At 47.6% G+C, this 26,592-nt stretch overlaps 1 protein-coding gene and 1 long non-coding RNA gene across 3 annotated transcripts in view; both read right to left on the bottom strand.

Moving 5' to 3' along the window:
• Positions 1-26,592, bottom strand: part of CHCHD6 (coiled-coil-helix-coiled-coil-helix domain containing 6) — a 245,183-nt gene that overhangs the window by 18,957 nt on the left and 199,634 nt on the right. For both annotated transcript variants that reach the window (XM_036078524.2, XM_036078525.2), the window contains one exon: positions 25,819-25,889. In XM_036078524.2, coding sequence (XP_035934417.1) covers positions 25,819-25,889 — 71 coding nt within the window. The remainder of the gene's footprint in view (positions 1-25,818; positions 25,890-26,592) is intronic.
• On the bottom strand, positions 605-3,196 carry LOC144380008 (uncharacterized). Its single transcript, XR_013443666.1, has 2 exons — positions 2,418-3,196; positions 605-803 (listed from the first exon to the last, which is right to left on the bottom strand). It is a non-coding gene; the product is annotated as an uncharacterized LOC144380008 (long non-coding RNA).

The raw sequence follows: 26,592 nt of genomic DNA, 5'->3' as shown, positions 1-26,592 counted from the left end.
GGTGAACATCACTAGTGGTAGAAGGAGAAACACCTTGAAGGGCACAGCACTATTTTGAGGTCTTCCTGCCAAGAAAGCACAGTTTGAGTCTGGTCATGAGGAAACACTGGGTGGACCCAGGTCTGGGTCACCCTACAGAACAAAAGGCCTGTACTCTTTAAGACTACCAAGGTCATGACTGATAGGGAAAGACTAAGGAACTGTTCCACACTGAAGGATACTGTGACACATGATAAGTAGGCACAGCACAAAGCCCTGGGCAGGATTCTGGACCAGAAAGAAAAAGGTGCGATTGGGCAACAGGTAAAATGTGTATGTGGTTTAGGGTTAGTCAGTGCAGTGTCCTGATTGGAAGGGATGTGTGGTGGCTATGGAAGACGTGTCCTTGGGAGGCACCCAATGCACTAGAGTACTCTCAGGTCACCATGTCAGAAGAAGACAATATTGTCACCTAGAGAGAAAAGTGAGGACACAAACTCTAACATGTAAACAGTTGGGAAAACTGGGTTATAAGGAGACGTAGGAATTCTTTGTACTATTCTTGCGACCTTTCTACAGGTTTACAATTATTTTAAAATAAAACCACCACAATAATGGCAGCAGGTCCTGTCCCCGTGCTTTAATAAAACCACCACTTTGCACCAAAAAAAAAAAAAAAAAAGATGGTGATTTGAGAGGACCGAATGCATACAAAAGGATGTACATATCCCCACAAAGAGCCCACTAGATTTTCTTTTCTTCTTTTTCTTCCCCCTAGTTGGGAGTGGGATAGGGGAAGTTTGGCAAAATGATTCTAAGTTCACCTGAAAAAACAAATGGGAAAAAGATCATCAAGGTAGAAGAACTTGTTCTGCTGGATATTTATTATTTTAAATAACTGTAGCTGCATAATGTGTTTTAAACATATGTGCAGGATTGGCCCTGGAAAAGTGTCTAGAAATAGACCCAAGTAATTTAGCATATGATTGGATGGAATTTTATATTCATGCTCAGGGGACAAAGGACTCCCTATTTGAAGAATAAACAAACAAACAGAGGAGGATCTGTACTTCACATCTTACACATAAATAAATCACAGGGGGGTCATTTGGAGCAACAATTTAATGACAGAGAATAGAATCATAGAGGTACTAGTCCTAAAAATATAGGTACTGGGGGAGGAAGGCCTTTGTAACGTAAGCCACAAACAGAAACCAACATATTGGATCCCTATCCCCAAATTAACTTCTGAAGGGCAGAAAATAAACTAAAAATTAAACAGAAGAAGTCACAACAAAAATGAAACAAGATGATTAACACCATTATACAAAGACCTTTTAAAAAGAATAATGAGAAAATGGGCAAAGGCCATAAGTAATTCATAAAAGAAGGAATACAAATGGCCAGTAACATAGAAAAGAGTTTAACCTCACTAATGCCTGAAGACATGAGGAGCTTTAAAAGTGAGAGATTTTATTTGGTTTTGGTTTTGAGATTGGCAAAGATGGTTTTTAGAAATACTGTTAAAATCCTGTGCTTGCTAAGTCTCGGGAAAAGGTACACCCTCCTCTAACATCACTAGAGTAAAAATTGGCACAACACCTCCATTGTTCTGGATGCCACTTGGTAAAATGTAAATACATAAATATATATAAATATATAGTTTTATGCGTGTGTGTGCATCCTTTGACCCAGTAATTCTCTCTAGAAGGATTTAAACAAGTGCACAGAGACAGAAAAGGCTGTGTGTCATAGTATCCATTGTGTTGGGAAAAAAACTGGAAAACACCCAAGGATCCATCAATAAGGGATTGGTGACTTAAGTTCTGGTATGACATATAGAAGAATAATATGGTAATTAAAAATGAAGATTTAAATCTACACTGAGTGACACAGAAGTAGGTTCATGGCATGTGGATGAGGGGAAATGGAAGATACTGGAATGGTGTTTCCCAAGAGCTCACGATCCCATTTATGTGCAAGGGTGTGTCTATGATCTTATAAGTACAAAGTGATGTCACCAAAACAGAAGTATGGAGAGATTTTGGATTTTTTAAGCTTCTATATTTTGCTGCATTGATTTTTTTTTTTTACAATATTCAGGTATCATTTTTCTAATCAGAAAACATAACTATTTTTCATTTTGAAAAACTGTGGAGATATATACTCATCTAAATATTTTTTATCACTGATCTTTTTAAGATGCTACAGTAAAAAGCATATCAAAACATGTGTAAGCACAAAATCTACATGTAACGACTAAGCACAGTACCTGTTCATCTCTTACAGTGTTATTACATATCTGTACACATACACACTCCCACAAATTATAGAGGATGAAGACGGATGGGCGGAAAATGCAGAGTAAAGGGATACTTGCACATAGCAGGAACTAAATATTCATTGAATTAGAAGGAGAGAACAAAGGTTATACTTACCTCTGAAATTCTAAAGTAGAAGTTCCAAATCAATTTACTCGGAGATAGAGTCAATGGAATATGTGTATATTCTGCTGCATTTGTTAAAAGATCAGTCATGTTATTTTAGCTTCCCATCTTGTTCCATCACTGCCCAGGTATGTGAGAGAGAAAATTCATGCTTCCTACACTGTCACAAGTCATGGCTGTCACGAGCCAGTGGCTGCATGGCAGGAAGCCATCTCAAGGCATTTTCCATCCCTTCTCCTGGCGTATGTTCATTTCCCCCACCCCTCCACCCCTCACCATGCACACACATGCACACACATGCACACACAGACCGAGAGATGGGCTGGAACAGGCTGAAACGAGCATGAAATTGGGTAGACATGAATGTAATTTCCTACACTCAGGTTTAAAAATTATCAGCTGAACAAGGATCAGATGAGAGAGTTGTGGTTTAACAGACTTAATATACTACCTCTAGAGTTATCTTCCTAAAACACACATCTGATCATGTCGTTTCAAAGCTCAGGCACTTCTGATGTTCCCAAGGCATCAAAATAAAGCCCAAACCCCTGGCACTCAAAATTCCACTGTTTGGTCCCAGCTGTGTTGCCCAGCCACACCTCCCTGTGAGTGGTAGATTCTGGAGGCAGCTGGTGTGGGCTGCAATCTGACCCTCCTGCTCATCAGCTCTATCACCTTGGGCAAGCCCATTCGCTTCAAGCGCTCTCAGTTTTATTGTCTACAGAATAGGGATAATAAATGAGATAATACATTCAGAGTGCCTCGCGGTTTGCCCGAACCACAGGAAGGGTCTGATAAATACAAGTGCCCTCCCACCTGTTGTCCTCTTCTGTGCACAGAAATATTTACAGGGGCACCAAAGAGCAAGAGGAACAAAAGGAAGAACGAGACAACAGGCAGTGCAGGGAGAACAGGGACAATCAGAACAGCGTCTGGACAACTGGAGCAGGGAGGCAGCGAGTGCCTCGCCCCTGGTGGTATGCGCACCGAGCTTGCGGGGAGAACCCCTGTGTGGGGGAGCGGCAGGGGCTAACAGGCAGGCAGTCCTAAGGGAAAAGGCCCCGAGGGGCCCGCAGACAAACCAGCGGGGCTGACCTTTCCTTCCGTGCCCTACTGTGGTTACCAAGTGGCATGGCCCCAGGCAGAAGAATTCTCCTGACTAAGCACTGGGCTGTCTTAGGTACAGGGATTTTACCTATTATGAGAGGCATTTCATTTAAAAACCTTATTGGCATGGGTCTTTTAATGTGGCTGATGGCACAAAAAAACTGCAACCTGGAAGTCTGAGCTGGATGTTGGATTCTAACAGAGTGGACAGCAGTAATAAATAAGATGAACTACCACTGATTGAACCCTCATTATGTGCCAGGCCCTCTGTCTACTACTTTATACACACGCTCTCATGTGATCTAAATGCCGGCTCACTGGGTTGCTCTTCTAGCCCCATGTCATAGCTGGGGAAACACGTGGGGAGTCAGACCAACTTGTGCCTTGGGCTGTGTCAGTGCAGGCATGCAGAGGGGCTGGTGTTGGAACTAAGGGGGCTTTGCTTTCATGCTGCTGCCTGGACTCCCTCCCCTACTAGAGGAAGGTCATTTTGCTAATCGGCTTCCCCGCCCCCAGGCCAACAGTCACAAGCTCACGGCCCCTTGCCAATTTCCCTTGATGGCAATGGATTCTGTTGCAGCCTGCACTTTTACAAATCGGGAGAGTGAGGATACAGTGACCCAGATGGGAAGAGCTGTTTCTCTGGGTTCCTGGGGTCATGACTTGCTGCTGGCTATCTGAGCAGCAAGATAATCTGCAGCCTGCCCTCTCTATATAGCCTGGGAAGCACTCATTTTCTCAGTCACATGGCTCTGACGAAGGACACTGAGGATTCCAGACTTAGGGACCCTGAGCTAGGCTCGGGCACTGAGGGTTATTGCAATTCCAGCTACCCCAGCAAGAGACCGAAGGAGCCCCTGTGATACTACCTCCATACACGGCCCCCCCGCAGCCCCTCTCAAGCTTCTATGCCTCATCTTCTGCCCACAGTTGTCACCGGAGGATGAAAAGCATACAGGGCCACCCAACTTGCTCTGTGACAGAAATGTGATGAGAGACCACTGATTCACAAGACAGCCCATGTACACATTCGGAACCTTTATAGAGGGACATGGCAAGATGGACCCCGCTGCCATGTACTGGGCACCTGCTCAGAGTGTAATTCAATCTTTACACAAATGAAGACATTGAGCTAAAGCAGATAGAGTAGCTTGCCTGAGGCCACCCAGATTAGACTACAGAGCCCAGAACTATAAGGTGCCGTCTTCCCCCACCTCCTCCTAGAGGAGCCACAGAGGCACACTGGTCCTCAGGATGGCACCAGGCCTGGATCCATCTCTCATCCCACCTGCTGCCACATTGCACTGTCCAGGCTTTTTTGTGGTGCTCAGGAGGTCAGTCTCTCAAATTCTGCAAGCAAGCTGAGCTCAGCACCAGCTTAGACCCTGTTGTACTTTAGCCGATAAAATGGAGGGCTGTATGGTAAGGTGGAAATCCCAGTGGTCTGGAGCCAAAAGACTTAGATTGGTCCCTAATCAACTAACTGGTTTCTGACCTCGGCAAAGGCACTTAAATTTCATTTATGGCTTCCTCGTGTTTGAAGTGGGGGAAGAAAAGAGCGTTTTGCAAGAACAGTGGTTTCACAGTTCTCTACCTGCATGACCTGAAGTGAATTCCTTCATTTCTGTAACTGTCAGGGTAAACTATAATGGGATGAGACCCATCCATGCCAGGCTGTCTTATATTTGAGAAGGGGGGCTACCTGTGGAGGCATGCGGCACAGGGCCGGTGTGTGGTGAGCTGGACACCTGCAAAGTGGTGGCGGGACACTAAGAAGGGAGGGAGGCAGACAAGGGGTACGGGAAGACAGAGACCAGCAGTGGCATGTGGAGAAATAGGAGGTGGGCCATATACGGGATTTAAAATTTTCCAGTGGCCATATTAAAAAAGTAAAAAGAAACGGGTGAAACTCATTTTAATGTTATTTTATTTAACCAAATATTATCATGTCAACGTGTAAGCAACATGTTGAGGTACTTTGTATTAGGTCATTGAAATCCAATATAATAGCCACATATGGCTAGTAGTGGCCATATCTGAACAGTTGAGGACTAACAATTTGGGGGCCTTATTTTGTGCCAAGTTTTGTCTAGGTGTTCTATAAACATCATCTCATATTCTTCTCTTCCTCCAGCTGCAAGGGCAGTATCACCCCCCACCCCCATATAGATGAGGAAACTATGATTCGGAGCAGGTGAACCACCTGTCTTTGGACCCAGGGTTAGTGAGTCACAGGAGGAGGATCCGAACCCAGCTTTGCCTGACCATTCCCCTGGTGGCACCAGAGGAGACAGGAGAGGCTGCTCCAGGGTTGTGGGACCACACAGTCCTAGCTGGGTTCCCAGGTGCGGGCAGCTATTTGATTTGGGAGTTTCCTTACACAAGTCAAGTATATAAATACCTATACAGGAATGGACAAGGCCTTTCATCTCTGTGAATTCCTGGGCCGTGAACCAGCAACTTCCTGCCACATCAATACCAAGCAAAAGCAGGAGCTCAGCTCTCCCCACCCAACCCAGCATTGTTCTTCCCTTTTTTGAAACGCATGTTGACGCTGGCATTTTACCTCCTAAACAATTTGGTTTAATCCACATTAGAGATTTGCTATGCTGTATAATCACCTTTTCGTAATTTTCCTTAATTCCTCAAGATGGATTTCTACTTTTGAACAAATAAATGCAGCTTCACTACTCATTTTTTCCGTATGGGAAGTGTCATAAATTTTATACCCATGACTAGCTGCAAGCTTTGTATTATGAACATCCTATTTTTCCCTATCTTCAAACAGACTTTTGGCCTTTGCTTAAATAGGCATTTAGACTAAGCTGCGCATGGTTTTGAGCTGATGTAGCAAGAATCTGTACAGTAACAAAACCTGAATGCAAAGAGCCTTTAGTCACAACTGTTACCGCCCTACACTCTCCTACCATGGCAACCAGGCCAGGCTGCACTCCTGTGCTTCACCTGTGTGCCGCTGTCCCCATCTCTAGAACATCAGTCTGGGACTTTGAGACTAGTCATCCTGTGAGCCTGGGACTCAAGGACTGGTCAGAGTGAGACTAAGACTTAAGACCTAGTCAACAAGTGAGCCTGGTACTTGAGGACTAGTCACTGAGTAAGATTAGGACTTAAGACCCAGTTAACAAGTGAGCCTGGGACTCAAAGACTAGTCATCAAGTGAGCCTGGGATGAAAGACTAGTCATTGAGTGAGCTGGGACTTAAGACCTAAAGTTAGGGGGTGAGCCTGGGACTCGAGGACTAGTCATTGTGTAAGCCAGGGACTCATGAACTAGTCACTGTTCACTGAACTCTGGACCCACAGACTAGTCAGGGTATGAGCCTAGGACTTAAGGACTGGTCACTGTGTGAGCCCTGTAACCACAGACTAGTCAGGGTATGAGCCTAGAACATGAGGACTAGCCACTGTGTGAGCCCTGTAACCATAGACTAGTCAGGGTATGAGCCTAGAACATGAGGACTAGCCACTGTGTGAGCCCTGTAACCACAGACTAGTCAGGGTATGAGCCTAGGACTTGAGCATTAGTCATTGCGCAGGTCTGGGATTCAAGGACTAGTCACTGTGAGGTTGGGTTAGGTCAGGTGAGGCTGCATGCCCTGGAAGTGTTCCTAGTTCAAGATCATCCAAGCGGCCCTAATGCCTACTCGCTGGGGGGAGGAAGGCTCTCAAAAGCCGGGAGAGGCACAGAGGAAGGGATGCCACCCCCAAGACAACTGGCCCCTCCACTTCCTGCCAACACTGCCATCCTGCTTACCAGAAACCAAGATGCAGGGTGAAAGTTCGCTGAAGGCGCTGGTTGAGTGTCCTGCACAACCCAAAGTAGAGCAGGTATTTGTAGTTAGACGTGAATCCCAGAGCTACAAAGCAAGATGTGTGCTCTTTCCAAAACAACCCCCAAATCTGAGTAGGGATGTCTTTTAAACCTGGAGCTATGGGTCATAAAAACTGTTTTCTCATCTAGGATTGATGTGACTGCTGCTTCAGTCCTTTCATTTAAAAAATCTCTGTGTCTAATCCACATTTAGGAATTCCTACCTGTCTGAGGTAGGAATTAATTTCCTTGACCCAAGGAACTAATGCAGAAGATAAGGGGAGAGCAACATTACAGCGGCTCCCCAGCTCCGACTCCCAGCAGAGTCCGACAGCGTGCGTTACGACGGTGACACCGTGCACGGAGCAGCGCCAGCACTGTCAGGGCTAATGACCCCAGAGGCGACTGCTATTAGCCAATTCACTAATTAGGGGCCTGTTTGTAGAGCTAATGGGAAGGGTAATTGTTTGTTAGCTTAAGTAAAACTCCCGGGCATTCCTGACAACTGTCATCATGGAAAAATCTGGAAGGCAATTCATCTATCCCTGTGAAAGTCAAAGAAAGAATCTCGAAAGCCACAGTCGTCTTTGAGAACACAAAAGTGAACATACCCTCCTTAAGGAATTTGCTGGTAGGAATTTCCTGCTTTGGCTCCTAATAGATCCTCTTTAGCAGCAAATAAATATGTGTATGTACAGACACAGGCATATTTCCACGTTTGCATTCCAGTGGTCTGATTTCTGTGGGTTCAATCCAATTTCTCTCAGACTCTGAGCCTAGGGAAACAGTCACAGCTAATGCCATTGACAGGAGAATAGCTGTGGAATCCCAACACGGGATGTAGCAATCTGGTGAGGGTCTGTGTGAGTGTATGAGTGAGAGAGTGTGTGTGCTACCACGGATGTGAACGAGCAGGTGATTGTGTATGAGTGAGAATGTGTGTTAGTGTTTATGTGAATGTGTGAGCGTGTTCACATGCATGTGTGTGTACGTGAATGACTGTATGCCAGCATGTATGTGAGCAACCATGTGTGTGAGTACATGTGTGTTAACGTGTATGTGAGTTTGAGCATGCTTGTGTGTATGTGTGTACATGCATTAGTGTGTTAGCATGTATACGTGTGTGTGCATGGTAAGTGTGTTAGCATATATGTGAGCAAGTGTGAGTGAGTGTATGAGAGTGTGTATTAGCACGTGAGTGTGAGCATGGGTGTGTTAGTGTGTGTGTGAATGAGTGTTAGTGTGTATATAAGTATGTGTGACTGTAGGAGTGTGTTAGCATGTATGTGAACAAGTGTGTATGCAGGAAGACGTAGTATTTGGATGCTACAATTAGTTTTACTTGGCTTCTGTGTTAAAGATCAATAAAAACAGCCAAGTTTTCTAAAAGATGATTTTATTGACTCATATAAATTTTAAAAAGCATGAACTGTGAATAAAGAATATTCTTCTTCTTCTTGGGGGTATTTTAGGGACAGACTAAACCAGTAGTGTCTAGGATTTAGGGATTTTTTGGCTTGCAAGTCTGGGACCTGGAAGAATGAACCCTTCTTAATTGTTCTCACCACCAGAAGAAAATTGAATCTGCCGCCCAAAGCTTCCTGAACCTTTTGGCCTTGGCCCTGCTGCACGCAGGGTGTACCCCCACCAAGATGACAGGAGAGGCCAAGAAGTCCCTATAGCAGGAGCACAGACAGAGGCTGCACCTGGCTGGGGGGTAGGGCCTAAATTCTGGAGGAGGCCTTAGAGATTGCGGGTCCTCCTAGGCCCTGCTATAGTGAGAAACTGAGGCCCAGAAGGGAGGCGACTTCTCAGGGTCATGGCTACACCCACTAGACAGGACAGGCGTGAACCCAGTCTCCTGACCATGCCTTAGCCTGACATCCTGCTCACTTGGCAGTCACCCAGATGCTGACCCCATCCCACCCAGATGGTGTGCCTTTCAGAGGTGGTGAAAGGCGACTCTCCAAACAGGGGGATCCAGGCCCCCCAGAGGGCAGGAGCCCCGTGACTGTGGTTGCCACAATTAATATCCAGATGGGCAGCTCATCATGGCCAAAGGGGCTCTGCCTGCCTCCCTGCACCTGGTCTGTGTGTACCCACTATGGCAACCTGGTGTCACCTGGCCATGGGACACATGGGCCACCTTGCAGCTCCAGCATGGCAGCACAAAGGTCTGTGTCAGCCTGAAGGGCCCATGCCAGGCCCACAGGCCTCGGGGTCCTGTGCTCCTGACCACAGGGCCACTGGTCACTACAGGCTCTCCTGACTCAGGCCTGACCCTGAGGATGGGTCCAGGCAGGGGGAGGACTCCTGGCTTCAGGAGAAGGGCTGTTGCTTCTCCAGGGCCATTGTTGCAATTTAGAAGCTGGGATGGATTTACTGGTGTTCCCTGGGGGCTTTTCTGGGGAAGTGATTAATTTGTTGGCTAGAGTACATTCACTTTGGCAGTGGGTCTAAACTGCAGGGCTCTTAACAATCACATGGGAGCTTGTTTAAAATGCAGATTCCATGGCTCCCAGCTTGGGGCCAGGCCCAGGACTCAGCATTCCATGGATTTTGAGGCAAGTGGTGTATGGACACCCCCAACCCCGGATTATGGCACATCAGCAAAGCATCACACCATCGAGGCTACTGAGAGGCTCTCTGGACGGAAGGGTACAGTGAAGGCCCTGAAGCAGCTCTCTCCTCTGGACAACAGCACAGAACATCCTGCCAGAGCCTCTGATGTTCTATAAACATGCCCCTCAGTGGTCCTGGGCTCTGGGTCTCTGCAGGATAACACCAAATGCACCCAGGCTGTGGACAGAAAGTCTGGGCCCTGACTCCTGGCCCTGCCACTTCCTCACACAACAACCTTAGGCAAGTTAGCCAGGCTGGTCCCGTCTCCTCCTCATAAAAACAGGGTAAGCATGTCTCCCTGTGCCAGGCAGGTGTCAGAGCTCTATAAGACAGGTAGAGAGAGTCCCATCCTTCCTGTGGTGGTGTCTGTCCCGGCCCCTCTTTCCCAGTACAGAAAACCCCAGTGGCCTATAAGCTGGTATTGACTAGATCCTCTTTCTTCTGGTCATCAGCATGGAGCAGACTGCAGAGAATGGGAGCTCTGAGAAGGTGGGAATGGGGTGGGGGGCAGTGGGATTAGGACCATAAGAGTGGAGCACATTAGGCATATCTACCTGAAATGTTCTAGGGGACAGACTGGGGGGGGGGCTTCTGATCAAAGTTCACCTGCTCCTCAAGCTGCCTTGAGCCCTGAGCCGGTCATAAGGGCCACTCAGTGAGGTGTGTGCATCCCTGTGACCAGTCATTCTAAAAGGATCCAATCAACAAGTAGATCTCCACATACTAGCCTAATTAACCAAGACCAGAGGGAGGCTGATGAGACAGGGGGGATCAGCTCTGAAAAACAGAGCCAAATCAATAAATAGGTCCTGAAGATCTGGGAACAGGCCCAGGATGGAAATGAAAGGCACATCTAGAATACTCACTTCCATATGCAGAACCTCAATTGGACTGGTTTAAGCAAAAAGGGCATCGACTGCCTCTAGTAACTGGGAAATCCCAGGGTGACTTCACGAGGGGCAGAGGGCCTTTCCATGGGAAGGGCAGATAGAAGCCCCAGTCTAGCAGGGGTGAGGCCAGGCAGGGCCTTGGGTGCTGGGCACAAAATAGTGGGAAGCAAATCCTCATGTCTCCCTGTGCCCTGCTCCGTGGAGACCTGCCCCACGCAGCAAGAATGGAGCCTGCTCCCCAGGGCTTCCTGATGACGAGGTGGCCCAGTCTGGGCACAGGAGATGAACCAGGCAGCAGTAGAGGGTACAGGAAGGGGCAGGACCAGGTGGGAAGAGGTACACTATGAGGGTTGATTTTTGTCCTCCTTCCAAAGGAGACACAGCTGTGGATGACAGAGGGCAAAAGGGGAGGTGCAGGGATGGACAGAGGTTTGCTTCCTCAGCCCTCACAACAGCCCTGTGGGCGCTGGACAGTCCCCCCTTTTACAGAGGAGAGGACTGCGCCTCAGAGAGGGGACTACTGGCCAAGCTTCAACCAATAAGTGAGAAGCATGACCAGGATTTAACTCTAGTTTCTCTGCTTCAAAGCCCGTCTTTTTATTATTCCCAGCCACCTCCCAGAAGATAGGACAGATCCTAGCTCAAAAGTACGTAAGGTCTTCATGGGCAGGAAGGTGACTGGTGAGGACCAAGCTCCTCTCGATGCCTGCACCTGAGAACATCAAGAAAACTTGAGGTCTGGACCACCAGGCTACCATTGGTGACCTTTACAGAATCCTGAAGAATGAGGAACACAGCAATACTGGAACTAGTCTTCCATTTCATGTTTTTAAAAAGAATGCATTCCATAAAACGTAGGTGAGCTCAGATAAGATTCTAAAATGGCCCAGTAAAGAGGCTGGTTTCAGAGCACTTAGAAAGTGGAGAAGTGATTAGTAGGAACAGACAAGGCAATCGGAAACACATCATTCCATGCTCTCTTCTCTTCCCTATAACAGGGATCCTGGCTGGGAGCCCAGGGCCATACAGTGGCCCACCAGCCCCAGCCTCTACCTGCACCCATCCGATGGGAAAGGAGGAATAATGCAGGCTGGATGCCCAAAGAAGTATGTTAGGAACTGGCTGAATCACTGGACCCACATGGGCAAGGTCAGCTTTGAAGGCGGTCTCTAGTGGCATTTTGTCTTAAGCCTTGTGCAACTTTATCATTTTCATCAGTGACTTAGCTGAAGAGAAGAGCTGGCAAGTTTACAGAAGACAGAGTTAGATGGATGATGAATATGTCAGATGACAGAATCCACATATCCAAATCATCAATCTATAGGCTGGACTAAATCTACCCCAAATGAAGTTTACTGGGGATAAAGATGAGGTCTGGAACCCAAGTCCAGAGCACTTAGTAACCATGCATGGAGATAGTTTGTCTGAAGCTTCGTATGAATGGTCAGTGAGGTCCGGCTAACAGGGCAGTGGACAATCAAGCTAATATGGTGCTGCAGCCCAGTGAGAGTGTGCTACGGACAGAGCCCAGTCTCTAGACAAGGGAAGTGATGGCTGCACTGCATTTGGGCTGGTCAGCCTGCTCTGGCTCCCAGAGCCTGCTGCTAGCAGGCAGCGCAGGGAGTAGAGATGGAGACTGGAAGCCAGGCGTGTGTCTCATTGGGTGGTTTCAGGAACTGGACATTAGTGCTGTAAGGATAAAGCTGTAATGTTTTACAAAGGGATGTAAAAGTTCCCTTTGAATATCTGTAGGGCTGGCATCCAGAGGCACCTTCACTGAGCTCCACGAAGTCCCAAGGACAGAGCTAGGAAGCTCCCAAGACACAGCCCTGAGCTCCATGAGAGAGCACTTCTCTAAAAGGGCCATGAAGATGAAACGGGAAGCTTAGTAAAGACAGGTGCTGCAACTGAGCTCATATTCGCAGAGGCAGTGGAACTCCTGGGGGCAAGCACCCTGGGAAGGATCCACCTGTATCTGGGATCGGATTAGATGACCTTGAGGGCCCTGTGGTTTCAGGGATGCCACCAGGCAGAGTGACTCAGAACCTCATCTCATTTGTGTGTGTGGGGGGGGAGGGAGGGAGGGGTGGTGACAGTGGGAGTGATGGTTTTGGAACATTTTAGAGAGTTCCTAGGAATCATGGCCCAGTGCAGATACCCTCAACTCCCAGAGAGACTGGATGTCACAGAGAAGGTTCGGAATCACGGGTCTCAACTCCCTTGGATCTGACTATACCAGAAACAAAAGCTCTTCCTTGTACAATACAACCAATGGCCACAGGTCAAACTGGGCCTCTCAGGGCCCACTCTAGCCTGGATCTATAGCCTTGGGATGAGCACGAGCCAAAGCCAGCCATACCATGTACACCATTTCTCTGAAGGTGAACCCTTCAGGGCAGGCCCTCCTGTTGGTATGCAGAGAGACAGAGAACTCTGATGGCAGTGGGTGGGACCTCAGCCATTCAGAGCCTGCATCATCCCTGCCATGCGCTTCCTTCCTAGGGCCTGGAGACTGTCAGGATCTTGAAATCTAACCACCTGAGATACTGGCCTCCACTGAACTCTAAGGTCTGCTAAAATGAGTATGCTTTCACAGAGTGCCGCAGGGGAAATAAATCCTTCTGGAATATCCACCCTGGTCCTGGAAGAACCGGACACAGGAGACGGCACCAGCCTCTGCCTGCCTCTGCCACGGTGGGTCCTGCTGGCAGCCTCTGGTGCAGTCCGCAGAGCCCAGCGCTCTTGTTGCTTGCGGAATGAGAGGCAGTGTAGTTGACAGTGATCAGATCTCAGGGGAATTCTTTAGTTCTGCCACATTTCACCACTTGACAATTTCCTGACCCTTTGCCAGGGCTCCCTTCTTGGAGGAATGAGTGTGCATGCCCAAGCGCTGCGTGCCCAGAGGGGGTCCAGGGCAGGGCAAGGTGGTGCTGTCACGCCAAGACCCATCCTCAAGTTAGATAGAAAGGCCCTGCTTATGACAAGGCTGCTCCTTCCCAGGCAGAAATGACCACGATGAAACCCAAGCAAAAGCTTCCTCTTAAGAACCGGAACAGGGGAGGCAATAGGACCAGGAAAAATAAATCTAATGACAAGAATGCTAAGCCCTAACCTCTTTACCGATTTAAAAAGGAAAGAAAACACAACGATTCCTCTACTGTAATAACATTTAATCCCCAGAAGCTAATCTAAATGTAACACTCAAAAGAAAACAAAAGTGGCACAAAGGAAAAGAGCACCAGCCGGGCCTTTGGGGACACGGGCTTTAGTCCCCAAGCGAGTCTGCTAATAGAGCTGGGAATGAAATGCCATTTTTGTCTTTGTCCAGGGGAGGGGATTAACCAAACTGTCGTCTCTAAGTCCAGGTTCCTGAGTCATGGATCTCCGAGCAGTAAGAAAGTACGGGGCAGAGGCCTGCTGCCCCTGGAGGCTGCCCTTGCCCTGGAGCCATGGCTACCACTCAGAGCCCGCCAAGTGGAGTCAGCCCAGGGAATTGGCTCTAGGAGCTTCGAACATAACAGGACCCACCGCCCCCATGGTTGTCAGACAGGCTCCCCTGACCCTCCTTGCCCCAGTGCTGGGGCGGCTAGGGAGCCCCTTACCTGCCTACAGCTCCAGGGATGGTACACAAACCCTCCAGGTGCTCATGCGTGTGCTCCTGTCCAGCCTTGGTCAGGGGCCTCCCTGTCTCCCCGCTCCTCATCCATTCCCACTGGCACGCAGAGTCTCCCAGGGATCAACCGTGCCCACACCTGGGTATCTGCACAGCCCCTTCTTATTGCTTGGTGCTGCTCCAGTGTTGGACAGTCGTCCCTGATCCTCCGTCCAGAAATTCCAGTCCCCTCTATCCCATGATCTCCTTTTATCCTCACAGCACTTCGCAGAATCATCTTATTTCACTGCTGACCGTTTGTCCATCTCGCTGCCCTGAGCGAGGGAACCCTCTCTGCGGGGCCGAGGGCTGTGCCCTGCCTGGGCCGTGCCTGCGCGGGGCCCCTCACCACGTATCTGCTGAATGAGTGAGTCATCCCGGCTAGTAGTACTGCGGCAGCTTCCTAAGCAGGCTTCCTGCCTCCCACCTCAACACCATTACCGTTTCATCTCCCAGAAGCTGCCAGTTATCTTTCTAAAACACAAATTCGATCATATCAATTCCCTGCTTAAAAGCTTTTTTATGGCTTGCCACTGTCTGTAGGGTGAATTCCAAATTCTTTCATATGCACAGAAGGCCCTTTACATCCAGACCAGCCCGCCCTTCCAGCCACATCTGAGCTTCATCCCTACCCCCTCAGTATCTGCTTCTCCCCCAACACCAGTGCCCTACCTTCTTCTAACACCCCACAGGGAAAGGACCCACTCTCAGGCTGCTTACCCTGACCCTTGCCAGTAGAGCCTGCCTGGACCCAGCACAAACATGAATTCATTTCTGAAGCCCCACTGTGCTCGGGCAGAATTAATTGCTCCATCTCCTCTGCTCTCAGACTGTTTCTTTCATACACTGCTGTAGCAGTTACCATACGTTACAGTGGGTTTCCACTCACTAAATACAGAGTGAGCGCGTAAGTCCTGGACCCGCGGGGCACAAAGATGAGGAAAACAAGGTTCCTGCCCACAAGAAGGTTGTGATCTAGTAGAATGGGATGCTTGAACACAGAAGTGTCAAACAGTGCTCTAAGCTGCACCCCAGGAAGTGTCCCTAGGTTCTATGAGGCACCTCAGAGACACAGCTAACTGATCTGGGATGGGCGGGGACATGTTGGAGACAAGTGCAGAGGGAGTGGGTGCTGTCTGGGGAGGTGGGCAGGCTGCAGCAGGGTGGCGTCTGTGTTCTCGGCGGAGGTGAAGGCCATGTCAGACCGTGTCCTGTACTGTCCATGTCTGTGTCCTGTACCAGCCTAAGCCGAGACTCCAGATCACCATCACCTAATCCTCTCTTTAAAGAGAAGTGATTATCAAAGTTTTCATGACCAGGCAGTTATGGGCAACTACAACTAGGCCCTCCCCGACTCCCTTCTGTGGATGGTGGACCACAGAACCAGAGCAGGGGCTATGGAATGAATCACTAGAAGTGGGGACAGTATCCCTGCCCTAAGCAGGGGTCAAGCACAAACCACTAGGAAACTCTCCCTGGGAGAAACCCAGTGGCTGGCTGCCTGCCAGCCAGGGGAGGCCGACAGAATGCTGACGCAGAGGAAGTGGCCCTTCTGTTGTTTGTGATCACATGGGGAAGAGGGCTGGCATATACCACATTCCCGGTACAGAGCAATACTTGCTTTTCCTTAAACATCTCCAGAGGAAGATAAAGGCTGTACAGCTTCCTTCCCTCAGTTAATATGTTATGATCACTCATTGCAAGTTGGGAAGTCCTTCCCTAGATCTAACTTAAATTTTCAAGCTGCAGTTCAAGGCTCTAGGCCTGTACCAGTCAGAGACTCCTTCTAAGAGGGATAGGTACATCCTCTGGCTAGGCTTCTCCCTCCCTGCCTTTCAGCTTCTAGGCCCTTTCACTGCTGTGGTCCCCCCAGCCCCACCCCCCTGGGGCCTCCCCAGCCTCAAGCCTGAGCAGCACAGCAGGAAGGGCCGCTGCCCAGTGCTTGATGGCTTATGTAACACAGCAAATGCACGACAGAAAACCACTGGCTAATTTCTAGGTTTCCTTTGCTCAGTAACATTTCGACTTTGTTCCAGATGGAACCTTTGGCTACACCTGCCAGCAAAAAACCACAGTGCCTGCTTCAGGGTTCATCTTCTGTCATCTCCCTGCTAATGCGTGAGATGGCATGTCAGCCCGAACCCAGCCAGCAGCACCTGCAGGATCCCAGGGCAGTGGGCTGAGCCCTCATGAAGGCAGTGATGGGGCGCCTGGAAGGGAAGAAGCCCACTTTCCCCTGGACCCCTGGCCTTCCAGGAGCTGGGCTTCCGACCACAGGGCCTCAATGTCCATTCTGGCTTCACCCAGAATGGCAGCTCATCTGCACCTCACATGTTCACGTCACATCAGATTTCTTCTGAACAGGAGCCACAGCTAAAGGACATTTAAAACCACAGATCTAGTCCAACAGTCTCCATCTTTGATGGAGAAGTTCAAAGACAGGGCATCAGGAGAGTTAGAAGCCAAGCCTTGATCAGAAGACAACATACTGACACACATGGGCATGCACACACAGACACACGCACACATATGGACATGCACTCACACACATGTACACTCACGCTCACATATACATGCCCTCCCACACAGTCACACACATACATGTATGTGCATGTGCACAAACGTGTAACCAGGAACACAATTCCAGGGTCAGCTCTCATCTTTGTGTGTGGTCCCTGCCAGCTGTCAGCTTGGGATCTGGTTCCCAACTGTACTGGGAACCTCCCTTTTCCTTGGCCCAAATCATCATCGATTCTTCTCTTGCAATGTCTCTATATTCTTATTAATTTTTAATTACACAAGCTGCACATAAATATATATATTTTTTTACAAAATTAAAAACATAGCAAATAAGTTACAGTCCCCTCTGACTCTTTTTATAATACTGAACGCCCTTGAACTGCCCAGGGGTAACCACAGTTTTCTGTTTGGAGTGTATCCTTCCACACCTTCTTCTCTATATCCACATAAATTGCACATACTTACCGAATAGAGAGACTATATGTGTGTCAAATGTGCACACACAGAGTAAACCACAACCCGCTTTTTCACCCAACAACATCTCCCAAGCATCCTCCCGTGCTAGCGCACACAGCTCATTTTTTAACCGCTGTTTGCTCTTCCACATCAGACAGATTACGCTCATCCACTGCCCTATTCACAGGCAGTGAGGCTGCCTCCAAATCTGTCACTCTTGGACACAGGGCTCCGTGCCCCCTTGCCTGTGGCTGCTTTGCACACACGTGAGGGTCTCTGCAGGGCGCGTCTCCAAAAGGAGAGCTGGGGGGTCCCAGTGTCTCCCCTTCCTTCATGGCTCCAGGTCCAGACAGGTGTTGAGTCGCTCTGTGTATCGATGTATCGAGACTGCACCCTCTTTGGCTACTGCACTTCAATCTCTCTCCTATTAAAATGGGAGTTTTTATATACGTAATACCTAGTGTTTATTGAGTGTGCTTAACAAATTGCCTCACGATGTCCTTAGAAAAACCTTCAGAAGCAAGGGACACATGTCTCAGAGTAGTTCTGTCATCTGATGCATGCCACACATCAGGCAGCATGGCTGGGAATGCACTCACTTGTCTGACCTCAAAGTCCTGCCCTAGGCCACCCTACACTCCCCCCAAGCACCCCACCGCTGGACCTGGGGCCCTGCTGTGCATGGCAGAAGCCTCCATGGAGAAGGTGCTTAGACAGTCAACAATTTGTTTTTAAATCCCACTCCTGAAGTCTACACAATGGGCCTCAGCTCATCCGCCCACCCAACACATGCCTGGTGAGCATCTATCACAGCTAAGTCCTGGGCTGGACAGTGCAGATGCAGAGAAAAATAAGATATTGGACTGACCTCTGGGGAAGACAAACAGTAAATAGAAAAGATGCTTAAGTTGGATTTTGAAAAGCGAGCCTACTCTGCAAGGAAAAAAGAGGGGGCATTCTAGACAGAAAATAGGATCTACAATGGTAACTCAGTATATTCTGCATTCTGAAATTAGGAACTGAGCAGAGTCTCCAACTGGAAAACTCGGGTCTTTAGAAGTCATCTGATCCAGGGCTGGCAAGTAGGTTTCACCCTGAATGCCAACCCTGATGAGAACCCATCCAGGTTCAGGGGGAGATTGCTGGGATCCTCTAGTGATGTCTGCTGGGGGCACACGATGGGATGCGGGCAAGAAGCCAACCACTTCCTGTCCCCACTGAGGCTCTTCAAAGGTGGCCCACACTCACTTCCAGAACCAGCCCAGGGCTTTGGCCTGAGGGAGTACTACCACCCCAGATCTTTTGTTTGGACTTCCCATTTCCACATACCACACAAACACTACCTCTGTTGATGAATTCTCTCTGCATGTATCTCTCTCTTGCTACAAGAGGCAGAACTCTGCCTGCATTACAAAGAGCCCTGGGCAGGGGACGCACCCACGCACTCTGAAATTTACAGCACCAGCATGAGGTGGGGGGGATGTCTGAATCAGCTAATCAGCAAGCAGATAATCCCCTTGTCCTGCAAATTCCTGAGAGGGAAGTATCTTGGTAGAGTAGAAAAGAGCTAGATTCATCTAGGCCTGGGTTCAAATCCCAGTCCGCCACCAGCTGTTTGTGTGTCCCTGAGTACTTCTGTGGATAACCACATTTCATTGACACACAGGCACCATCATTTTCCCTGCTTAATTAACTAGTGAACTGAGCCTGAGATGTAAGGGGACTTAGTCTCCAGACCTGTAGGGTGGGACAATAATGGCATCTGCCACCAGAGCTTCCTGTTTAGAGGAGACCCCGGGAGCCATGTAAGTGTCCAGCAGAACAGCTGCATGCAGGTTTTTAAAGAAATGTATTAACTGAATTTTGATTTGTTAAATGAACTATTAAATGGGTTTTGATTTGTAACCTCTCAAAGAGCCATGTACACCAGTTTAAGCCACATATTTTAGTAAATTTCTGAGTAGAAAATGCTCCTTTTACAAAGTTATGTAAGATAGGGAAGTGAGGGTGAGAAGCAGCTTTTGAAATCAGACTAATGTGAACATTATCTGGATCAATTAAGACAGAATGCTATTTTATTTGGGGTTCAAATAAATGACCATTGTTTTAATAGGTAATCAATCTGTCTGTAGCTCAATAGAGCACCTGAGAATATACTCTCAGGTGAGCCCAACCCCTCCCCCACAGGTTATTTAGTAAGCCCTGACTTCCCGGTGAGGGTGAGAGCTACCACAGCAGCTCAGCCCCAGCAAGTTCCAAGTCACTGTGTCTACATTAATCAGATGTCTCTGGATCAAAGTCCTTGCAGCACAATGACTCAGTTTCAGGAAACAGTTAATAACCTTCTTCCTTCAACTCAATTGTTCTAACCTCTTTGAGGGGTGGCTCTCTGTGGGGCCAGGGAGGACTATACAAGTTTCCTGATAGGGAGAAGTCGAGACAGGCTCTGAATGAATCCCACGGGAAGAGGACTGAAGGTTGTCATAAAAAATAGATGTGACACAATAAATGCAGGATGTTCCCTGGGGTCTTAATCTCTTCCTTCAGAAAACCTGAACAATCCCGCCTGCTGTGCTGTTGTGAGGTAGAGGGGCGTGCACGCACGTGTGTGTCTGTGCATGCATACATACTTTGGATATCCACTTCTATCCCAATGACAGAATTCTTCCAAAACAAGAGTCTCCACACTGTGAATACTGGCCTCACCAACGACATTCCTCTTTAGTCTTGAGTTCTCTGTTGACTCTCTGACAGGCATATTCTGAGGCCCTGCATATATGGCGGGCTTAGCAGGCCTCAGGAAAGCTCAGCAAGCCCAAGAAAAGTTGGGAGGGGCATCTGTGCCATCATTGTCTGATGTTGCTAACCAGTGTTTGATTGACTTTGCTTTAGTTCTTACTCTCTTTCCTTTGCCTGGCATGGCCATTTTCTGCTTGGCAAACTAATCATTCCTCAAAACCTAAGTTGAGACTTCTGCTCCCAGCTATAGTGGAGTAGCTTGGGGAAGAACTACACTCTCCTCTGAGAAAGAAATTTTTAAAAGTTGAAATTTAAAGTCTGTTTAAGGCATCTGAGGACCAAGACAAAATAGGCCTTGAGGGCCAAGATTATGAAGGGAAGGGAACTGTAGAGAGGTTAAGTACTCACTCCTGGAGCCACTTTTCCTCACTGAGTTTTTTGGCAATTCTTGGTGCAGGAAGGGAGGCTGAGAGTTGGGCAAACAGCTTCAGCTAAAGGGTGGAGAAGCCTCAGGGCTTCTGGCAATCTCATAGGAGGATGGAGAGACAACAGTCCTTTGGAGCTCAAGGCTGCCAAGACAGCTAGGCCTTGAGGGACCAGGATTCTAGAGAGAAGGGAGCTAAAATACAGTGAGCCAACACTCAGTGGTTTTCCTCTTTTAAGGCATTTAGCACATTCTTGAGCTATTTAAGGCAAGAGGCTAAGGAGCCAAGTAAAAGCCACTGAAAGGCAAAGTGGAATTTTCAGAAGTCTCACAGAACTGAGGAGGCGAACAAAGGGGTTCAGAGCTCACCAAGAAAGGAGGTGCCTTGGAGCCTTGGAAAGCTATGCCCTAGAAAGAAGGGTAAATCAGAAGTAGCCTGAGCTTTACCAAACATGCAGCAAGCCTCCAGTCAGCTCAGTCCCTCAGGTGGCCACGAGGGAATAGGGTGGAGCACTCTGGGGGAGAAGATACATTCCAGAGCCTCTGAATAGTCTCTGTACAATGCCTGGCATTCAATCAAGAATTACCAGGCACACAAAGAGATAGGACTAAGAGGGAAAAAATGGCAACAGAAACAGACCCTCGGATGACCTCAAAATAACTATAACTAATAGGTTCCAGAAAACAGATGGCAAAACCAGAATCTCACCAGAGACTGAGAATCAAACAAACAAACAAACAAACAAACTAACTAAACTTCTAGAACTGACAAAAATTCAATAATTGAAATTCAGATTCAAAAATAGGTTTAAGAGAGACCTGACACATTAAAAGGATTAGTGAAGTGAGCAGTCAATAGAGAAATTGCAGGTGACAGCATGAAGATTAAAAAAAAGTGATGAAAAACAGAAAAAAAAAAGGCACAGAGACAAATGAGACACAGTAATACATGTAACTGAAATGCCAGAAAGGAAGAAAGACAAAATAGGGTAGAGTTTTATTTGAAGAGATAATGGCTGAGAAATTTCTAAAACAAAAGGACATCAAACCCCAATACATGAACCCCAAGCAGAAAAAAGAAAGAAAATGGACTCATAGCCACATGATAGTCAAACTGCTAAAAAACCAAAGACAAAGAAAAGCTAAACATCAGACAGAGGAAAAAAAAGTAATTACCAAAAAAGGAGTAATCATAATATCAACAGCTGACTTCTCCAGGGAAAAAAAGATATCAAATCAGAATGTAAAGATACCTTCAAGGAGCTCAAAGAGAAGATTCTTCAAAACTGAAGATGAAATAGATTTCCAGACAATTAAAAAAAGAGAATTTATAATCAGCAAAGCAACACTAAAAGAAATACTACGGAAGTTCTTCAGTTAGAAGGAAAGTGATCTCAGAAAGAAACCGTAAATCCATACATCAGTAATGATACAGAAAATCTGAACCTGACCGACCAACTGAACCTAACCGACAAAACACAGAATACTACACGCATTGGCAGAACACACATTCTTTTCAAATATACACAGAGTGCTTAACAAAACAAATAATATATATGGCTATAAAGCAAGGTCCCACAATTTTAGAGGATTTAGAGCATGTCCTTCAACCACAGAATTAAACTGAAAATCAATTATTCAAAAAGTAACTAGAGGGGTGCTGGGTTGGCTCAGTCAGTGGAGTGTGTGACTCTTGATCTCGGGGTCATGAGTTTGAGCCCCAGTTGGGGGTAGAGATTACTAAATAAGTTTTTTAAACTTTTTTAAAATGAAAAATGTAACTAGAAAATTACCAAATGTTTGGAAATTAAGCAATATATTTTTAAATAACCCATGAGTTGAAGAAAAAAATCAGAATAAAAATTAGAAAAATTTTGAACTGAATTATAATGAAAACACAATATATCAAAACATTAGGGTGCAGCTAAGGCTGTGTTTATAGAGAAGTCAATACCATAAGTGCATATATTAGGAAAGAAAAAAAGAAAGCTGAAATGGTATTTCACTAATTTTAGTATGCGAGTGAAATCTCTAACATGGTTACAAAGTTCTGTGTGGTCTGGCTTCTGCTGACTTCTTAGTCCTGGTCTCTCATCCTTCATCCTTGTCTCTCTCTTCTCATTCATTCCTCTCCAGTTACACTGGCCTTTCAGTTCCTTGAATATGCTAAATCACTTCCTGCCCCCGGGCCTTTGCACATGTGGAAACTTCTGTTTGAAGTGCTCTGTCCACTTCCTTCCTCTGGTCAAAGCCTCCTCATATTGCAGGAATCCGTTTAAATGTCACTTCCTTAGAAAAGCCTTCCCAAACATCTAAGTCTGCATTAGCGTCCTCAGACATGTGCCTTTTAATTCAAACACTTTCTTTCATGGCTCATTACCATAATCAATCATTGTTTGGGCAATTGCTTTTTATGCAATTAATTTAAAAATATTGTTTGTCATTCTCCAAATGACAAGCTCCTTGCTGACAGGAACTGGAGCTGTCTTGTTTATCATTCTACCACCAGCACCTAGCATGGTGCCTGGCAAACAGTAAACACTCTATACATGTATGTTAAATGAACAAATGAATACATGGACATCTAGTTAGCCACCTAAGTAAATATCCAGTTTACTCAAAGTTGTTAAAAGATGCTCACTGTCTTGGAAGAGAACTATTACTGCTGTCAGCAGTTGGCATTTATTTCTGTGGCATTTACAATGCAATTTACAATCATTTGCTAATCCAAGAAATCTCCCAATCAAGGATTCCACCCTCCATCCCCAATGTTTAAGTAAAATTATTTCTAACTCTGCACTGCTTCCTGTTTACTCTGTTTGGGCAAAGGCAATTTTTTTTTTTTTTTTTTAGTAAGCTCAATTTATTTATTAAATCTGTGCCATGCTATGCCAAGCTGGGTGCTGCAAGAGTGATTCAAATGACTGCCATTATTAAAAACGGTCACAACACCACCACCAACTGTTGACATGTTAGGTCTGCTTTCTATGTGTTATCTCACTCAAAGCGTTAGAGGGATATCGCTCTGTTTTGCACATGAGGAAATCAGAGAGGGGAAGTGACCTGCCCAAGGTCACAGGACCAGCCAGTAAGAGGCAGGGCCAGGGTGGATTCCAGGTCTGCCTGACTCTAGAGCCCAGGCAGGCTCAGCACCATCCTGACACCCATCTCACATTCAGAGGGGCCCTCGAGGGACAGGAAAGATGCAAAGACACATGGAGAAGAGCCGTGGCGCTAAAGCATCTAAATGAAGCTTGACCCCAGCTTGGAGCGTAATCATGGGCCAGGTAAGGGGCATCCCACCTCTCCAGCCTCAGTTCTTCATCTGTGAAATGCCAACGATAGGAAATGAGAGGATACAGTGGAAGTGCCTTGCAGAGCATCTCCATTTAGTCATATGTTTAGCATATAGTAGTAATTATCAAGGGATGTTGTAAACCTTTGAAAAAAACCTTTCCCTTCACTCAGATTAAGAAGACACTCACATGCCATCTCCCCTTTGCCTTCAGAAGACATGACGATGAGAAAGGATGTGACAGTAAAGTCAAATGCATTAATCCAGGGGACCAGGAGGCCAGGAGTCCACTCTCAGGATGGTGGACCACATGGCAGGCAACAAAACAGCATGGTCACTGACAGTAAAGCTGGCTGGCTTTTCCCTAGAGCCTCTTCCCCTTGGCGGGCTGTTCCATGATCCAGGTAAAGAGGGAGAGGGGCTAAGGATCCAGCATCACTGCCCCACAGGCAGCTCCAGGGGATCGGCCCAGGCAAGGGGCTGCACTGCGGTTTTGTCCATTTCCAGGGATCACATTATTGGGGTGGCTATCACCCCAGAGAGTCTGGGGTGTGACTGCTTCTCAACCTCTCCCTCTCACTGAGCATGATTCTGAGTTATTTCTCAGCCCCTGACAAACCACCTGGGCCCTTGTCTGCGAGCACAGCTGGGACATTCTATTCCTCGAGGTCTGTGCAGCCCACAGCATTTGGTCACACCCAGAATCCCTGTGGGATCCCAGTGGGCAGACTTAAGACCTTTCCAGTCTCTACCTGCTTGCCGGAAAGTTCTTTCTCTGAGTCTCCTGCTCTAGGACTTGAAATCCCAAGATAACTCCTCTTCCCCAAAGCGGCTCTGTAGTCCATTCCAGAAGTATGGCCTCCTAGCTTCAGATGCCCCATGCTGCACCCCAGATTTGTACTGAGTCCATCTGCTCCCACTACCTTTCCTGGCTCCTTGCATGGTTTGCATCAGCAGCTGTATTTATAAGCACTTTGTCACCTCCTAGTCACCTAAACCTCCCTCTGATGATTCCTTCTCATCGTGCCACATCCAACCCCTCACCATTCTGCACTGTGACCGGTTTGCCTAGGGAATCACCCTGATTTACGCCTGGGAGGGAGAGACCCTTGAGGGAGGAGAAGGGAGTTGGCCTGGTCCACAGAGACCACCTTCACACAAAGGACCCAGAGTGCAAGGCCCAGCTCTCCCTTCCACGGCATCCCCTGCAGACCGTCCTGTGACCTCCCCCTGCAGTAGGGTGCAATTGTAATGGACACACTGCATGCACCTGCCATGCCTTAATGTTCTGGCTCTGAAGCCTCCCTCACAGCACAGGAGCAGGACAGACTGGATGCTGGGACTCAGCGCTATGCGAACTCAGCCAGCCACCAGCATCCCTGAGCCCCAGTCCTTCTGGGAATAAAATGGGAGCTGCCCTGAGCATGTCAGCATGCAAGAGGTACATGGCTCAGGGCCAGGCACACAGAGCTGTACTCAGGAACAGGCTGCTCTGAAAACCACCTCCACAAACTGGGGCGGGGGGCAAGGCAGCAGCACCCTTTCCTTGACTCCCCTGGGAGCCTGATGGCCAATCTGTGGCCCAGCCCACAGTACAAAGGGTCTGAAACAAGTCTGCCCGTCTGCCACAGCCCCACTCCCACCGCCAGGGAGCCAGGGAAGAGCTGAGTGCTCATTTGGCGAATTATAGATGACCAATGGCTGCCTCATATCCAGGTGAGAGACCGGGGAGCAGATGGTTGTCTATGTTATTAGAGAAATTTGAAATTAGGCAGGTGGTGGCAGGTTTCAAGCCATGTGTGGTGATTCTTACAAATACAGGCTAAGTTTACAAAAAATAATAAGCAAATTCTTACTTTATCATGCCCTCCATTTTCGAAGCTGCCTCATGGAATTGCTGTGAAGACAGTTTATACATCTCGGCATTCTACAAAGAGAAAAACAGAACTGGTTACCAGAGATTGAAATTTCCCTCTGGCTCCCTCACGGGAGCAACCATGTTAAAAATCGACAGATGCTAATTTCTTGACCAGCATCAAAGCAGATCAGTGATTGATCCACAGCTCGGGTCTAGCTCCCACCCACCGTGGGCCAACCTTGGCTGCAGAATCCTAGAGTAGCAACGGCTGGAGGGACATGTAGATCCTCTGGTTTGGGGGTCAGCAATCCACCACTCACGAGCAAAACCTGGCCTGCCACCTGATTTTGTAAATAAAGTTTTATTGCAACACAGCCACACTCATGATTTGTTTAATCATCGTCAATGGCTGCTTTTGTGCTACAATAGCAGAGGCGAGTAGTTTAAACAGAGACTACAATACTTACTATGTTTAAAGAAAAAGCATACTGAGACTTGATCTGGTCCAACCCCTATTTTATAGGTTGGTGGACTCTGTTGCCCAGAGGTGAAGCAACTTACCCAAAGCCACAGAGCAAGCGCTGTGCCAAGACCATAGCCCTGCATTACATGTCTGGTTCCCAGCTGGGTGTGTGCTCTGCTGCCTGCCATGACCACCGCGCTCCCTGGCAAGGTGGCTCCCTGTCCAGAGCTGCAGGGCGGTAGCAAAGGCATGCACCTCCATCCCTTCTGAGGTTACCAAGTAAGTGTGCACATACAGACCAGATTGGTG

This window comes from Halichoerus grypus, chromosome 1, assembly GCF_964656455.1.
Source record: "Halichoerus grypus chromosome 1, mHalGry1.hap1.1, whole genome shotgun sequence".
NCBI lineage: Eukaryota > Metazoa > Chordata > Mammalia > Carnivora > Phocidae > Halichoerus > Halichoerus grypus.
Note: the sequence above shows the minus strand (reverse complement) of the source record. Positions and strands in the feature narration are given on the sequence as shown.